General features: G+C 44.3%; 1 protein-coding gene across 3 annotated transcripts in view; it reads right to left on the reverse strand.

The window, feature by feature from the left end:
* The window catches only part of LOC118396502 (uncharacterized), a 35,213-nt gene that overhangs the window by 15,968 nt on the left and 935 nt on the right, over positions 1-18,310 (reverse strand). For 2 of the 3 annotated variants that reach the window (XM_035790753.2, XM_035790752.2), the window contains exon 1: positions 2,576-3,205. The exons of the other annotated variant lie outside the window; for it this stretch is intronic. In XM_035790753.2, coding sequence (XP_035646646.1) covers positions 2,576-2,595 — 20 coding nt within the window. In that variant the 5' untranslated portion in view covers positions 2,596-3,205. Of the gene's footprint in view, positions 1-2,575; positions 3,206-18,310 lie in introns of those variants that run through there. 3 annotated transcript variants of the gene reach the window in all.

An 18,310-nucleotide genomic window follows, 5' to 3' on the forward strand; every position in this document is an offset into this window, starting at 1 on the left:
TGTCGTGGAAATTCAACACAGGAACACTTTTTTTCCTATTGTGTTATTGACTGTACATTGGTTTATTCCATGTGTAACTCTGTTGTTGGTGTCACACTGCCTTGCTTTATCTTGGCCAGATCGCAGTAGTAAATGAGAACTTCAACTGGCCTACCTGGTTAAATAAAATAAATCAAACTCTGTCAATTTTAAATGAATCACTCTTTATTGTCAACAATCTGGAGAGGTGTAGTAAAGAGCAAAATTACAAGATAATGTTATAATATTGTTTATTTGTCAAATAAGGTTTGATGAGTACTCTCTCATCTGTGTCTGTGGGTTGAGTTGGCCCGCTGGGGCTTGAACTGAGAGTTGACCTGGTGATAAAATCTAAAGACCACATTCCAGAGACAAGATGTGGTGGTTGTAACTGAGATAACCCTTATTGTGTCTAATCATTCTTGCATCTGGGAAACAGCACCAGGTGCAGATGACCACAGAATGGCTTGTGGTGCCCCTGATCAGCATTGGAGGGGTGGAACCAGTCACGTCTAAGCATTTTTAGTGTCAGCTATATAAGAACTGCGTTGTCTGTAAAGGTTAAGCTCTCGGCAACACACTCAAGAGTGTGGTGTTGACGGCTTCATGATAGCAATAATTAATTGATATTAAATTATGATTGTTTGAAATAATCTCTCAGTATGAATATCCAAGACAGAGGTTGTGGGTATTTTCCAGTATCTATACTGTCTTCTTAGAAGTAGTAAGCAGAATCAATATTGGGTTAACCATTAGACATGTGTAAGCAGAATCCATATGATTGTGCAAAGCTGGATCAACACAGGCCTAGCCATTCTGGGTAATGCCTGGTCTTGTGATGGCCATTGGACAGGCACAATTAGACATGCACCTGCATTAGGAGTGCACGCCACCAATATAATCTACTCCAATAAGAGAATGGAAACTAAGCTAAAATAAGTGCAAGGCAAAAAAGATAAGGGTGGCCAAGGCTAAAGGGTATAAGTCACTCCACTTTATGTAAACGATTATGTATGTTATGTAAGGGTAAAACTGTATAAAAGGAGAGTGTTGAGACTGAAAAGATTAGTTGTTCCATGGAACTGCTCGGGTTGTTACTTTGTAATAAAGTCTATTTGAATTCACAAGTTCTGGCATCTGAGAAATATTATTGGCCGAATATTTCTACGACAAGGTCAGTCAAACTTAGATGCATAAAGTACCGGTCTGAAGTGAGCTCTAACAGGGCGTTCCTTACATACGGCTACATAAAAACATACATAAACATGATTCATTGGATTGGTTCCTACATGATTGGCTCTGTCTCCTATCTTAACTCAAAGAACATATTCATATTCTCAAGCCCTGGTCTAACCATATTGTAGCCTAAACATCAGCTGATCAACAGGACCATAAAGAAGACTTGAGCTTTTCAGGGCTGGATCAAAAGCAAAGCCTGCACACCCAGGAGCTTACCAGATGGCATGGCGGGTTGACAGTTCTACGTTAAGTGCCTTCAAGAGCACGACGGCAGTAGATGGTAGGCCTACATTACATTCAGAAAGTATTCAGACCCCTTGACTTTCTCCACATTTTGTTAGGTTACAGCTTGTGATTTTTTTTTTATTAAATAAAAATATGTTTCCTCATCAATCATAACACAATACCCCATAATGACAAAGAAAAACAGTTTAGACCGTTTTGATATCCAGGTGGTGAGTCACAAGTTTTGGTCTTATGTAGCAAAATGTGATTTTAAAAAAAAATATTTTTTTTTTACATTATATAAAAATAGAGACTCCGAGCTACAAAATGGTATACCATACACTGCATTTGAGGAACAATGGGAAAGTAAATCTGCCTTGAAAGTTGCTCAACTTGTAAACTCATTTTTGAGAAAATCACCTTTGAATATTTTGCTATCTAGTGAAGAGCTCTTTGTCTACAGCATTCAGCATAATTCACACCCTCACCAGCTCTGCTGGCAACCATTTCATTACACTTTTTTTGCAGACGTTTTACTGACACCGGCCATATTCAACATGTGCTGTACATGTCACGTTAGTTAACGAGCCAGCCAGCCAAAGTTAGCTAGTTAAACAATAAACAGTGGCAACAATGCCACAGTGCTGGGAGCTAACTAACCATTTTCAATGTTAGCGAGCTAACATTAGGCTCTAACTAGAATAGCACACGGCTCTGGGAAACAGATAACGCTAGCTAACAGTACACTTAGCTTAAGACATATAGCTTGCTAGCTAGGTAAACAAATTGTAAGTTCACACACATCACGTTAGCTAACGAGCAAGCCAGCGAACGTTAGGTAGTTAAACAACAATGAACAATTGCCAACAATGCCATAGCGATGGGAGTTAACCAACCATGTTCAATGTTAGCTAGCTAACATTAGGCTCGAACTAGAACAGCACACGGCTCTGGGAAACAAATAATAACGTCAGCTAGGGAGCCAGCTAACTAACAGTACACTAGCTTGAAATGAAGCCACTTCTGTCAAAAATGAGAAAACGTGTAATATCTGAAAATGTAACGTTAGCTAGTTAACGCTAGCCCATCTTACCTGTATACATCATCGTGCATGGACGCGTTGTGTCGAACAAATATTGGTTCAATAATATCTCAGATACCGGAGCTTGTGAGTTCAGTACAGACTTAACTACAAAGTAACAAGCCGAGATGGTCCATGGAGCAACTGCCGGTCCCTGACTCAGAGACCTCTGTATATACAGTCTGGCATAACATATATAGTCACTTCTCTTTGTGTGAATGATCCACACCGTTTTAGTATTCAGATCTTTTGCGCAAACGTCCACTTCCGCTCAACTTCCTACCCGATCGCGTCCTGTCAGCCTATTTGTAGCCATACTAGCCTCGAAGTCGCTCGTTTCATCATTATCTCAGTGTATTAATATAATCATATTTCTATAGTGTTTTTTAATCATTCTTGTTGAAAATTCTGCATATCCGTTCAATTCGATTATTGTGTTCTGTATCTTGTTTTGCCTCTTAGCGCGTTAATAGCTAACTTAGCTAGCTAACTAGTAAGGTGGCTAGCAATTAGCCAACGCCCCCCTCCCTACCTTACCAACCATGGCACTGTTTTACTCAAGGCGCTTGCAAGAGCTGCCAAAGATAACAGTGACGGATGTACATCGTCTGGCCAAGACAAGTAGCAAAGCACCGACCTCCAAGTTGGAAAAAGGATTCAAACTTTGTCTCCAGTTACCTTTTCAACTACAAAGGTAACTTAAGTATAGCCAAGTTGCCTATCAGACCAGACAAGGACGTTTACTGAAAGCTGTAACGTAGTTTATGACACGCCTTTTACAGTAGCTAGCTAACATTATGATTGATCATTCTTTTTATTCCAAACATTTCGAACAGGGACAAAGTGACAGGAGAGGTCAGCGTAAGGGCTTCCTGCTACAGGTCCATGAGGAAAAATGGGAAACCACACAGTGAGTGTAGGTAGTGTGAAAAGTCAGCTGTTATATGCGGGTTACACAGTCAGAGATGAAGCCTAGTCTTAGACTACGAAGTTTCTGTCAATGGAGATCTGCATTAAGAGGCATTGCTTAGTCTAGGACTAGGCATAACCCATGTTTATGAAGGCTAGTATGGCTACAAACAGGCGGACAGGACGAGATCGGATAGGAAGTTGAGCAGAAGTGGAGCGTTGCGACGTTGTTCAAAGAATGATTGCCATTTCTTCAAACAAACTCTCCCACTTGATTAGAATGTACCACCACAAGATTCACCTTCCAACAGGACAACAACCCTAAGGACACAGACAAGACAACGAAGGAGTGGATTCATGACAAGTTTCTGAATGTCCTGAGTGGCCCAGCCAGTCTGGACTTGAACCCATTTGAACATTTCTGGAGAGAACTGAAAATAGCTGTGCAGCAACGCTCCCCATCCAACCTGACAGAGCTTGAGAGGGTCTGCAGGGAAGAATGGGAAAAACTCCCCAAATACAGGTGTGCCAAGCTTGTAGCGTGATACCCAAGAAGACTCAAGGCTGTAATCGCTGCCAAAGTTGCTTCAACAAAGTACTGAGTAAAGGGTCTGAATACTTGTGTAAATGTTATTTAAGTTTTGTAATTTTACATTTGCAAAAAAAAATGTTAAACTTGTTTTTGCTTTGTCATTATGGGGTATTGTGTGTAGATAGTTTTTTCCCTCAATTTAATTATTTTTAGAATAAGGCTGTAATGTAACAAAATGTGGAAAGAGGGTTTGAATACTTTCCAAATGCACTGTACATGGGATCAGGCACAGCAGCCTTCCAGTGTCAATAATGGTTACTTTTTCCATGTAAGCTATAAGTCATGAAATTAAGTCATAGAAAAATGTTTATGAACCCTTAACAGTGACCTTATCAAAGGTCTCTACAGCATTATGTAATTTGTGAATATCGGTGAATAACTGAGCCACATCATATTGTAATTACTTCGCTACTATGGCCTATTTATTGCCTTACCTCCTCATGTCATTTGCACACACTGTATATACACTTTCTTTTTCTATCGTGTTTTTGACTGTACGCTTGTTTATTCCATGTGTAACTCTGTGTTGTTTGTGTCACACTGCTTTAATTTATCTTAGCCAGGTCGCAGTTGGAAATAAGAACTTGTTCTCAACTAGCTTACCTGGTTAAATAAAGGTGAAATAAATAAAACATGTAAAAAAAAATCACAAACCACTGGATGTCTCAATGTACTCAATTACTGTATTAAACATTGTTTTTCTTCATGGTGATGGAAAGTCTACAGATACAAACCTAGATGACCAGCCTATGTACAATACAGTAATGTTGTCATGCCCTGACCATAGAGAGCCCTTGGTTCTCTATGGTGTAGTAGGTCAGGGCGTGACTAGGGAGTGTTCTAGTTCAATATTTCTATGGTAAGCTGGTAATCGTTGCCTCTAATTGGGGATCATATTTAGGTAGCCATTTTTCCCACCTGTGTTTGGGGGATATTGTTTTGTGTATGTGGCACCACTACTTTCAGGTTTCATTGTTGGTTTTTTGTTTATAGTTTCACCGTAATAAAGCTGTGGAACTCAACACACGCTGCTCCTTGGTCCGTCTCATCACGAACGTGACAGAATATCCAGCCAAGCAAGGACCAAGCAGCGTGTTCATGAGGTTAAGGAGTTTTGGACATGGGAGGAAATCATGGGAGGATGCAAGACCCTTCCTTGGTGGGAGTAGCAGAGGACTCAGGAAGGACAGCTACGACTCCAGGGACCACGACCACTGAACCCCCAAGATTGGGGGTGGCACATGGAGCTGTCGGCTGAGCAGCGGAGAGTGCAAGATGGTTCCTCGCACTCGCCATGAGGAGTGTGTCTTCAGACCGCTGCCCCAGAAACCCCAAGATTATTTTTGGGGGGTCACATGGAGCTGGCGGCTGAGCAGAGGGAAGAGCCAGATACCATCAGGGAGGCGATGGAGAAGCTGGGAGAGAGAGAGGAGAGAGAAATGTCATGTAGGTGTGTTCTGCACAGCATCTGACCTGAAGAGCCTGTCAGCAGTCTGGTGAGTCCTGTGCCAGCTCTCCGCACCTTTCTGAAGTGCGTGTCAACAGTCCGGTGCCACCTGTACCGGCTCCACGCACCAGGCCTCGAGCGCTCCTCCCCAGTCCGGTACGTCCTGTGCTAGCTCCCCACACTCGCCCTGAAGTGCGTGTCACCAGTCCGGTGCCACCTGTGCCGGCTCCACTCACCAGGCCTCCAGTGCGCCTCCCAAGTCCGGTACATCCTGTGCCAGCTCCCCGCACTCGCCCTGAAGTGCGTGTCAACAGTCCGGTGCCACCTGTACCAGCTCCACTCACTAAGACTCCAGCGACGGTTCACAGTCCAGAGCTTCCAGCGACGGTCAACGGTCTGGAGCTTCCAGCGACGGTCAACGGCCCGGAGCTTCCAGCGACGGTCAACGGCCCGGAGCTTCCAGCGACGGTCAACGGCCCGGAGCTTCCAGCGACGGTCAACGGCCCGGAGCTTCCAGCGACGGTCAACGGCCAGGAGCTTCCAGCGACGGTCTATGGCCAGGAGCTTCCAGCGACGGTCTACGGCCAGGAGCTTCCAGCGACGGTCAACGGCCAGGAGCTTCCAGCGACGGTCAACGGCCCGGAGCTTCCAGCGACGGTCAACGGCCCGGTGCCAAGGCCAGAGCGTTCCTCTGCGGCAGTGCCCAGTCCAGGCACGGCTTCCAGCCCCGCTCCATGGCAGGAGCCTTCCTCTGCGTCGGTGCCCAGTCCAGGCACGGCATCCAACCCAGCTCCATGGCCGGAGCCCTCCCCGGCGCCATGGCCGGATCCGATGTCTGGACGGGGGCTACGACCTGCACCGGAGCCGCCACTGTTTTGCAGCCCGGAGTCCGCACCTTTGGGGGGGTAAATCATTGCCTCTAATTGGGGATCATATTTAGGTAGCCATTTTTCCCACCTGTGTTTGTGGGATATTGTTTTGTGTATGTGCATGTGGCACCACTACTTTCACGTTTTGTTGTTGGTTTATTGCTTTTGTTTATAGTTTCACCCTAATAAAGATGTGGAATTCAACACACGATGCGCCTTGATCCGTCTCTTATCACGAACGTGACAAATGTACATTAACATTAAAACTCGTTTTTCAACCACTCCACAAATTTCTTGTTAATAAACTATAGTTTTGGCAAGTCGGTTAGGACATCTACTTTGTGCATCACACAAGTAATTTTTTCAACAATTGTTTACAGGCAGATTATTTCACTTATAATTCATTGTATCACAAATCCAGTGGGTCAGAAGTTTACATACACTAAGTTGACTGTGCCTTTAAACAGCTTGGAAAATTTAAAAAATAATGGCATGGCTTTAGAAGCTTATGATAGGCTAATTGCCATCATTTGAGTCAATTGGAGGTGTACCTGTGGATGTATTTCAAGGCCTACATTCAAACTCAGTGCCTCTTCGCTTGACATCATGGGAAAATCAAAAGAAATCAGCCAAGACCTCACAAAAAAAATTGTAGACCTCCACAAATCTGGTTCATCCTTGGGAGCAATTTACAAACGCCTGAAGGTACCACGTTCATCTGTAAAAACAATAGTATGCAAGTATAAACACCATAGGATAATGCAGCAGTCATACCACTCAGGAGGGAGACGCGTTCTGTCTCCTAGAGATGAAGGTACTTTGGTGCGAAAAGCACAATGGAACGAAGATCTGACCTTTTGGAGAAATGTCCTCTGGTCTGATGAAACAAAAATAGAACTGTGGCCATAATGACCATTGTTATGTTTGGAGGAAAAAGGGAGGCTTGCAAGCAGAGGAATACCATCCCAACCATGAATCACAGGGATGGCAGCATCATGTTGTGGGGGTGCTTTGCTGCAGGAGGGATTGGTGCACTTCACAAAATCGATGGCATCACGAGGCAGGACAATTATGTGGATATAATGAAACATCTAAAGACATCAGGAAGTTAAAGCTTGGTCGCAAATGGGTCTTCCAAATGGACAATGACCCTTTGGAAGCATACTTCCAAAGTTGTGGCAAAATGGCTTAAGGACAACAAAGTCATTGGAGTGGCCATTACAAAGCCCTGACCTCAAGATCGGACAGGAAGATCACGTCAGTTACTCAATCCACTCAAGTGACGTACCCCTCCTAGGGACAGCATGGAAGAGGACCAGTCAGCCAGTGACTCAGCCCCTGTAATAGTGTTTGAGGCAGAGAATCCCAGTCGGGGAACCGGCCAGGCAGAGACAGCAAGGGTGGTTAGATGCTCCAGTGCCTTTCCGTTCACCTTCACACTCCTGGGCCACACGACACTAAATCATAGGACCTACTGAAGAGATGAGTCTTCAATAAAGACTTGAAGGTCGAGACCGAGTCTGCATCTCTCACATGGATCGGCAGACCATTCCATAAAAATGGAGAGAAAGCCCTGCCTCCAGCTGTTTGCTTAGAAATTCTAAGGACAGTAAGGAGGCCTGCGTCTTGTGACCGTAGCGTACGTGTAGGTATGTACGGCATTACCAAATTGTTAAGATAGGCAGGAGCAAGCACATGTAATGCTTTGTAGGTTAGCAGAAAAACCTTGAAATCAGCCCTAGCCTTAACAGGAAACCAGTGTGGAGGCTGGCACTGGAGTAAAATGATCACAGTTTTTGGTTCAAGTCAAGATTCTAGCAGCTGTCTTTAGCACTAACTGAAGATTATTTAGTGCTTTATCCAGGTAGCAGGAAAGTAGAGCATTGCAGTAGTTTAATCTAGAAGTGACAAAAGCATGGATACATTTTTCTGCATCATTTTTGGACAGAAAGTTTCAGAATTTTGCAATGCTACGAAGATGTAAATTGCTGTCCTTGAAACATTCTTGATATGTTCGTCAAAAGAGAGATCAGGGCCCAGAGTAACACCGAGGTCTTTCACAGTTTTATTTGAGACGACTGTACAACCATCAAGATTAATTGTCAGATTTAAAAGAAGATCTTTGTTTCTTCTGACCAAGAACTAGCATCTCTGTTTTGTCCGAGTTTTAAAGTAGAACATTTGCCACCACCCACTTCCTTATGTCTGAAACACAGGCTCCTAGGGAGGACAATTTTGGGGCTTCGCTATGTTTCATCGGAATGTACAGCTGTGTATCGTCCGCATAACAGTGAATGTTAACATTATGTTCACGAATGACATCACCAAGAGGTAAATTATATAGTGAAAACAATAGTGGTCCTAAAATGGAACCTTGAGAAACACCGAAATGTACAGTTGACTTGTCAGAGGACAAACCATCCACAGAGACAAACTGATATCTTGACAGATAAGCTCTAAAGCAGGCCAGAACTGCAGACCATTTTGGGTTTCCGATCTCTCCAAAAGAATGTGGTGATCGATGGTATCAAAAGCAGCACTAAGGTTTTGGAGCACTAGGACAGATGCAGAGCCTCGGTCTGATGCCATTAAAAGGTAATTTACCACCTTCACAAGTGCAGTCTCAGTGCTATGATGGGGTCTAAAACCAGACTGAAGCGTTTCGTATACATTCTTTGCCTTCAGGAAGGCAGTGAGTTGCTGCGCAAAATTTGAGAGGAGTGGGAGATTCGATATAGGCTGATAGTTTTTTATATTTTCTGGGTCAAGGTTTGGGCCAAGCACAGGAGCTCTTTCAGTAGTTTTGTTGGAATAGGGTCCAGTATGCAGCTTGAAAGTTTAGAGGCCAAGACTATTTTCAGCAATGTGTTAAGAGATAATAGTTTTTTAAAAACTTGAGTGTCTCCCTTGATCCGAGGTCCTGGCAGTGTTGTGCAGACTCAGGACAACTGAGCTTTGGAGGAATACGCAGATTTAAAGAGGAGTCTGTAATTTGCTTTCTAATGATCATGATCTTTTCGTCAAAGAAGTTAATGAATTTATCACGGCTGAAGTGAAAGCCATCCTGCTGCCTGGCCTGCACCCTAACATCCTGCTGCCTGGCCTGCACCCTATCTCATTGTGGAGCTAGAGGAGTTAAAGCCCTGTCTATGTTCGTAGATAAAATGAGAGCACCCCTCCAGCTAGGATGGAGTCTGTCACTCCTCAGGAGGCCATGCTTGGTCCTGTTTGTGGGTGAGTCCCAGAAAGAGGGCCAATTATCTACAAATTCAATCTTTTCGGAGGGGCAGAAAACAGTTTTAAACCAGCGATTGAGTTGTGAGACTAATGTTTACATGATTAGTTTAATTACGTAATAATTAAACCTAGAGAATTGATTTGATAATATACAGTCGTCACATTTAATGATAGGCCAGATACGACAACTGAGATAGGCCATGTCTCCCAATTGTGATTTCAAAAATTAATTAATTAATTTTAGTTTCCTGAAGGACAAAATCTGCGTCACTGCGTGTACAACTTAAAAATAAGGCTTTCCCTTTTGTAAGATCTCTCAAATCCCTGAAATTCAGGCTAACAAGTTGCACAGCAGTCTAAGACACTGCATCTCAGTGCTAGAGGTGTCACTACAGACCCTGGTTCGATTCCAGGCTGTATCACAACCGGCCGTGATTGGGAGTCCCATTGGGCGGCGCACAATTGGCCCAGCGTCGTCTGGGTTAGGGTTTGGCCGGGGTAGGCCGTCATTGTAAATGAGATTTTTTTCTTAACTGACCTGCCAGTTAAATAAAGGTGTAATATTTTTCAATTTTTTTATTGTTAAGATTTCGGGTATTTACCATTTGTTATTTGAAGATTTTTTTCTTAACTGACTTGCCTAGTTAAATAAAGGTTAAATAAAAATAACGATATTTGTTGAGTTGAAAAGAAACTCTAAAAGAAACTCTTAAAAAAAGAAAGACTCAAACTAGACTAACAGTTTAACAAACCTTTTTTGGGGGTGGCAAATGTACATAAGTTATAGTTTGAGTGGTAAATTTAGTCTTGGCTGTACAGTGAATGTACTCTTGACAGTACTCACAGTTCAAGTGTGGTTCATGTTATGTTTTCATGTCACCAGAGATAACCAGTAATCTTTCTTCCTTTGATGAATGCATATGGGCCCTGCTACTGTTAGTCTAGCTTTCTTTACCTCTTGTCGAGCCTTCTGTTTAAATGGCCACAGTTTCTCGTTGGCAGTCTGATCCTGTGGTATCAGAGCCACTCTGATGCGGAGATTCTTCTCATCCAGAAACTTGTTCCTCTTGGCCATTTTCCAAATGATGTCCCTGTAAATGGTGCATAGTGATGCGCAGGATGACATTGCGAGGGGGTCCATCAGATATGAATTAATTTCCCAAGTCGAGGTACCACGTCGATCACATCTCTTAGCTTATCTTTGATATCTCTAGTCGGCTGGCCCTCACTACATATTCGTCGCCAGACCCACTGGCTCCATGTCGTCTATAAGTCTATGCTAGGTAAAGCTCCGCCTTATCTCAGCTCACTGGTCACGATAACAACACCCACCCCCGTAGCTCCAGCAGGTATATCTCACTAGTCATCCCCAAAGCCAACACCTCCTTTGGCCGCCTTTCCTTCCAGTTCTCTGCTGCCAGTGACTGGAACGAATTGCAAAAATCGCTGAAGCTGGAAACTTACATGTCCCTCACTAACTTTAAACATCAGCTATCTGAGCAGGTAACCGATCACAGCAATTACAGCTGCAAGTCTCTTGGGGTATGTCTCTATAAGCTTGGCTCATCTAGCCACTGGGATTCTTGCCCATTCTTCAAGGCAAAACTGCTCCAGCTCCTTCAAGTTGGATGGGTTCTGCTGGTGTACAGCAATCTTTAAGTTCAGCTACATTATCACACAGCTCATTATTTTGGGATTGCAGTTTCTTCAGCTCGTTCTCTAGAAACGTTACACTTTCCTTGTTCCCCGCTCACAACTGTGTGAAGCTGACGGACAGTCTCAGACAAATGATCAATCTTCTTTGATATTTCTTTGGTAGCCCGCTCTATGATGGAAACTTTAGAGAACATGGCGTCTTGTTTAGTAGTCAGGGTCTGGATTGCAGTGAGAAGTTCACTTTTTTCTCCTGTGGATTTTTAATTGGGGGCTGAGGTAAAGAGGTTGCAAGGATCTCGTCCTGGTCAGTCTTGATCTTTCTCTTGCCTGAGCTTGCGGCATCTTGTGTATCCATGCTGCTCTGGCTCTCGTCGTTGCTAGCTAGCATGCCTGCCATCTTCTGTGAGGATTGGATATTCCGTCTTCTGTTTTCTTTCTGTTGTGTTCTTCCCATTCAACTTGACAAAAAGTAACTCTAAACTTGCCGTATGTAGCTAAAACCAGTTATAGTTTGTTTCTAGCTACATTCATAGCCAAAATTAAACTGTTAAACACCTAACCCTCAAAGTTGCTTGTACAAGTGAGAAATCACTCCCTCTCACAGCGACGCCATCTTGGCATAGAGACCCTGAGGGATGACTGCTCTGAGAGACGACGTCGCAGCTGGACCCTATTGCCTCCTCCTGGATATAGAAATCCTTCGACACTGCCTCTTCAATGGTAAGGTTCCTTGGACCATAGGGACACTTGACCTCCACCACTGCTCTGGTGCCCACCAGACCATCCGGTGAGGCACCCAGGATCCCAGACCCAAAGCCCTGACTCCTGCACACCATCCCTGTAGCCATTTTGAATGCCTTGATGCACTGCTCTTCATTATCTGTGCCCCACTCAGACAACACCCCATCCAACAACTGAACACCTTGAAATGCATTTGTTGTCAGAAATGTTCTATATAAATAAAGTTTGATATGATTGATGACATTACAGCTGTAGAATATTAACTGTAATTTTCAGAAGTGCAGTTTTTCCATAAACTTTTAATTGATAACTTGGGATTTATCACTCGACATATCAACAGCAAAACCAAAAAAGCACTTCCTAAAAGTGTGTATAGCCAGACACATGGAAGCAGAAATTGGTCCCTTATTCCCTTGTAATGTAGGCTGACCTTCACTCAGACCAGCTATACTGAAATAATGATACTGAGATGGTCATTCATATAATTTAAATCTGTCAATGGTTTAAACTAATAAAACATGGTCCCCCTCTTTTTACCACCCAAAACAGAAAAAAAAGTTTAATGAATCGAATTAAACACCAAACGCAGTTGTCTGTGACATACCGCCATTTTTATGGCTGTTGATGGCCTGCACCGAGGGGAGACAAGAAAAACGGTCTGCAGTTAAATCGCAGACTTAACGAACGGATTCTATAAATCAAGACTGTGTGAATGCCTGCACTACTCCGAATAAATAAATACTGTGCCTTTGAAGATTTGTCTCTGGTTATGAAACTACAATACAGGCTGGATATTTACACAGTCAATTTTGAATGTAAATAAAAAAAATGTACTCATTCTCATCAATGACAACATTCTAGATCTGAGTAATCACTCATCGAAGTCTGGTATCCGTGGTAATGTGGTTCATGATTATATAATTGATTAAGTGGCTCTTTCCTTGTAGATTGTTGACAGCGGTAGAGACAACATTGTTTTGCCAAGATGCTTAAACTTAACTTAATGGCTACACTCACAGACACAGGATAAACTTTATCTGTCATGGTGGCACTGACCAAGCCGGTAAGTTTCCCCTCACTATAGCTGCACTTCTTATAGTGGTCTTCTCCCCTTTTAATGCTCTTATGCTCATCCTTAAAAAATGCCATAAAGTCTGAAATAGACACCAAAAGCAACATATTGTACAAACAATTATCTAAGCTAAGTAATAAAAAAAAAGTTTTGGGGATCTACTGATCTGCTATGTTGCGTAGGCAGTGGCTAGCTAAGACAGAGAAAGGGGAGAAGATTCATGGATTGTGCACAAAGGTCTCTCTGATCGCGCTGGTGAATGGTAGTTGACCGTGACGGCAAGAGATGATTTGCAGGAGCTTCATGCAGGAATTTGTAGGCTTGCTGAGGTCTTCTCTGTTGCTAATTAGAGTTTCGATTTTTTTCTCAGAGAGAGAATTACATGGCTATCAAAACGTCACGCCAGGGTAAGCCTACACTAAACCCATATGAAGTAGTTCTAAAATCCTGTACGAAAAAATGAATGGAGAAAAAAACTATTGGAACCATTACCTGGTTTTACCGCTAGCTTTTATGGGTATTATGATCCGTCCACTGTGCGGTCTAATGGCCATTCGCGCCACTTGTTCTCAGAAGCCACACAGCACAGGGATAACTTTCAAGAAGTTAAGAACAAGCAAGAGTGGGGACTGTAAAGTACACATTTTTATCAGAATATTATTTTAAACATTTTATCTGTTCAGGTTGCAAATGCTTGTTTTCTCTAGACTTTTCTCTAGATTGCAGATGCTAGCTAGCAAGCTAACTAACTAACTAGATAATTTTGCAACAGAAAGAAGTGGATAGCTAAATATCTTTGGCTAGCAACAAGGCGGGAACGCATAGCTAACTGATTTGCTGTATGGGTTAACTAGCTATCTAACTAGCTATCATAGTTATTGAGAGAGGGGCATTAATAAGCAAGTGACTAAGAAGGGGAGATGAGGACAATAAGTTGGCCAAATCTAGCTAGCCTAGTTAACTACTGCTGGTGACTAGCTAGTCATTGGTGTGTGCGCATGTAGCCTAGTGGTTAGAGCATTGGAGTAGTAACCGGAAGGTTGCAAGTTCAAATCCCCGAGCTGACAAGGTACAAATCTGTCGTTCTGCCCCTGAACAGGCAGTTAACCCACTGTTCCTAGGTCGTCATTGAAAATAGGAATTTGTTCTTAGCTGACTTGCCTAGTTAAATAAAGGTCAAATTAAAATTAAATAAACACAAAATGATTATTTCTCTCAAATTGTGTGCACAAATTTGCTTATATCCCTGTTAGTGAGCGTTTCTCCTTTGCTAAAATAATACATCCACCTGACAGGTGTGGCATATCATGAAGCTGATTAAACAGCATGATCATTACACAGCTAGCTAGCACCTTGTGCTGAGGACAATAAAAGGCCACTAAAATGTGCAGTTTTGCCACACACTGATGTCTCAAGAATTTATGCCCACCCCTCCTGAAGAAGCTGGTGTAACATAGTCAGGTTTGTTGGCCTCCTTGCTCGCACACGCTCTTTCAGTCCAGCAACCAAGCTGTAACTTCCTGACTGATGCTGAGTGTGCTTGCAGGCTAGGTCTGAGTCCGATCAAAACTAGATTTGATTTTACCAGGCAAGTCAGTTAAGAACATATTCTTATTTTCAATGACGGCCTGGGAACAGTGGGTTAACTGCCTGTTCAGGGGCAGAACGACAGATTTGTACCTTGTCAGCTCGGGGGTTTGAACTCGCAACCTTCCGGTTACTCGTTACCTGTATAAAAGACACCTGTCCACACACTCAATCAAACAGACTCCAACCTCTCCACAATGGCGAAGACCAGGGGGCTGGGTAAGGACATCAGGGATAAAATTGTAGACCTGCACAAGGCTGGGATGGGCTACAGGACAATAGGCAAGCAGCTTGGTGAGAAGGAAACAACTGTTGGCGGAATTATTCGAAAATGGGAGAAGTTCAAGACAGTCAATCACCCTCGTTCTGGGGCTCCATGCAAGATCTCACCTCGTGGGGCATCAATGATCATGAGGAAGGTGAGCGATCAGCCCAGAACTACACGGTGGGACCTGGTCAATGACCTGAAGAGAGCTGGGACCACAGTCTCAAAGAAAACCATTAGTAACACACTACGCCGTCATGGATTAAAGTCCTGCAGCGCACGCAAGGTCCCCCTGCTCAAGCCAATTTATGTCCAGTCCCGTCTGAAGTTTGCCAATGACCATCTGGATGATCCAGAGGAGGAATGGGAGACGGTCATGTGGTTTGATGAGACAAATACATTGAGCTTTTTTGTCTAAACTCCACTCGCCGTGTTTGGAGGAAGAAGAAGGATGAGTACAACCCCAAGAACACCATCCCACCTGTGAAGCATGGAGGTGGAAGCATCATTCTTTGGGGGATGCTTTTCTGCAAAGGGGACAGGACGACTGCACCGTATTGAGGGGAGGATGGATGGGGCCATGTATCGCGAGATCTTGGCCAACAACCTCATTACCTCAGTAAGAGCATTGAAGATGGGTCGTGGCTGGGTCTTCCAGCATGACAACGACCTGAAACACACAGCCAGGGCAACTAAGGAGTGGCTCCGTAAGAAGCATCTCAAGGTCCTGGAGTGGCCTAGCCAGTCTTACAGTTAACTAGTCCAACGCAATAACGACCTGCCTCTCTCTCATTGCACTCCACAAGGAGACTGCCTGTTATGCGAATGCAGTAAGCCAAGGTAAGTTGCTAGCGAGCATTAAACTTATTTTATGAAAAACAATCATTCATAACCACTAGTTAACTACACATGGTTGATGATATTACTAGATATTATCTAGCGTGTCCTGCGTTTCATATAATCTGACTGAGCATACAAGTATCTAAGTATCTGACTGAGCGGTGGTAGGCAGAAGCAGGTGTGTAAACATTCATTCAAACAGCACTTTCGTGCGTTTTGCCAGCAGCTCTTCGTTATGAGTCAAGCATTGTAACTTCCCTCTGCCTGGGAGCCTTGCACTGGGCGCACACCGAGCAGGAGGAAACATAAACCCTCACGTCCTTGGCCAAGGTGGACCACCAGTACTTCCCACTAAGGCAACGCACCGTCTGACCGATGACAGGATGACCAGAGGACGGTGACGTGTGGGCCCAATAGATCAAACGGTCAAAACATACAGGCACCCAGCTGGACACTGAGGGGGAGTGTGCCCTGTGCGTAACACCTGCTCGATGTCCGCGTCCAGCTCCCACACCACCGGTGTCACCAAGCAAGAGGCCGGAAGTATGGGAGAGTGATCCATGGACCGCTCCTCTGTCATACATTCGGGACAGTGCGTCTGCCTTAGCGTTCTGGGAACCTGGTCTGTAGGACAGAGTGAAAACAAAACAGTTAAAGAACATGGCCCACCTTGCCTGGCGAGAGTTCAGTCTCCTCCCCGCCCGGATGTACTCCAGATTGCGGTGGTCAGTCCAGATGGGAAAAGTCTTCAGAGCCTTGACAACAGCCAACAGCTCCCGGTCCCCCACATCATAGTTTCGCTCCGCCGGGCTGAGCTTCTTCAAAAAGAAAGCACAGGGGAGGAGCTTTGGTGGCGTGCCCAAGCACTGAGAGAGCTCGGCTCCTATCCCAGCCTCGGACGTGTCCACCTCCACTATGGACGCCAAAGAGGGATCCGGATGAGCCAGCACGGGAGCCATGTTAAACAGAGCCTTCAGGTGACCAAAAGCCCTGTCCGCCTCAACCGACCAGGTAATGGGAGCTGCTACCTGACCAAAACCCCGGATAAATTTCCGGTTGTAGTTGTAGAAACCGCTGCACTTCCTTTACCGTGGTGGGAGTCGGCCAATTACGCACGGCTGAAATGCAGTCACTCTCCATCTCCTTTCCATCGTAGCCGCACCGATGGAAACCCCCACACACCTCCCTGAGCACTCTCGTGACCACCCCTTGAGAGCACTCTGTTGCCACGAAATAGTGGGGTCATGACAGGCCAACCAGGGTAAGCCCAGCACCACTGGAGACGCAGGAGAATCAATAAGGAAGAGTGGTGCTGGGGGATGGAACTGATATGTCCCTATCCGGACGTCCGCGCGCAGTCAGCAGGTTGTCCAGCTGGATGGACATGTCCACCAGCTGGTCTAATGTGAGGGTGGTGTCTCGGCAGGCGAAATCCCGACGGACATCCTCTCGCAGACTGCACCTGTAGTGATTGATCAGGGCCCTGTCGTTCAATCCCGCGCTGGCAGCCAGGGTCCGGAAGTCCAAGGTGAAATCCTGTGCTCTCCTCTTCCCCTGCCTCAGGTGGAACTGATGTCCACCCGCTAAACTGGCATCAGACCGAGGCTCTGCATCTGTCCTAGACCATTGTGTGCTGCTTTTGATACCATAGATCACCACATTCTTTTGGAGAGATCGGGAACCCAAAATGGTCTGCAGTTCTGGCCTGGTTTAGATCTTATCTGTCGGAAAGATATCAGTTTGTCTCTGTGGATGGTTTGTCCTCTGACAAATCAACTGTAAATTTCAGTGTTCCTCAAGGTTCTGTTTTAGGACCACTATGTTCTCACTATATATTTGACCTCTTGTTGATGTCATTCGGAAACATCATTTTAACTTTCACTATTATGCAGACGATATACAGCTGTACATTTCGATGAAACATGGTGAAGCCTCAAAATTGCTCATCCTGGAAGCCTGTGTTTCAGACATAAGGAAGTGGATGGCGGCAAATGTTTTACTTTTAAACTCAGACAAAACAGAGATGCTAGTTCTAGATCCCAAGAAACAAAGAGATCTTCTGTTGGATCTGTCTCAAATTAAATTGTGAAGGACCTCAGTGTTACTCTGGACCCTGATCTCTCTTTTGATGAACATAATCAAGAATGTTTAAAAGGACAGCTTTTTTCCATCTATGTAACATTGCAAAAAATCTGAAACATTCTGTCCAAAAATGATGCAGAAAAGTTAATCCATTCTTTGGTCACTTCTAGATTGCTCTGTATTCCGGCTATCCAGATAAAGCACTAAATAAACTTCAGTTAGTGCTAAACACGGCTGCTAGAATCTTGACTAGAACCCCAAAATTTGATCATATTACTCTAGTGCTAGCCTCTCTACACTGGCTTCCTGTTAAGGTTAGGACTGATTTCAAGGTTTTATTGCTAACCTACAAAGTATTAAATGGGCTTGCTCCTACCTATCTTTCCGATTTGGGCCTGCCGTACATACCTACATGTACGCTATGGTCACAAGACGCAGACCTCCTTACAG

The sequence above is a fragment of the Oncorhynchus keta genome, chromosome 17 (genome assembly GCF_023373465.1).
Source record: "Oncorhynchus keta strain PuntledgeMale-10-30-2019 chromosome 17, Oket_V2, whole genome shotgun sequence".
Taxonomy (NCBI): Eukaryota; Metazoa; Chordata; class Actinopteri; order Salmoniformes; family Salmonidae; genus Oncorhynchus; species Oncorhynchus keta.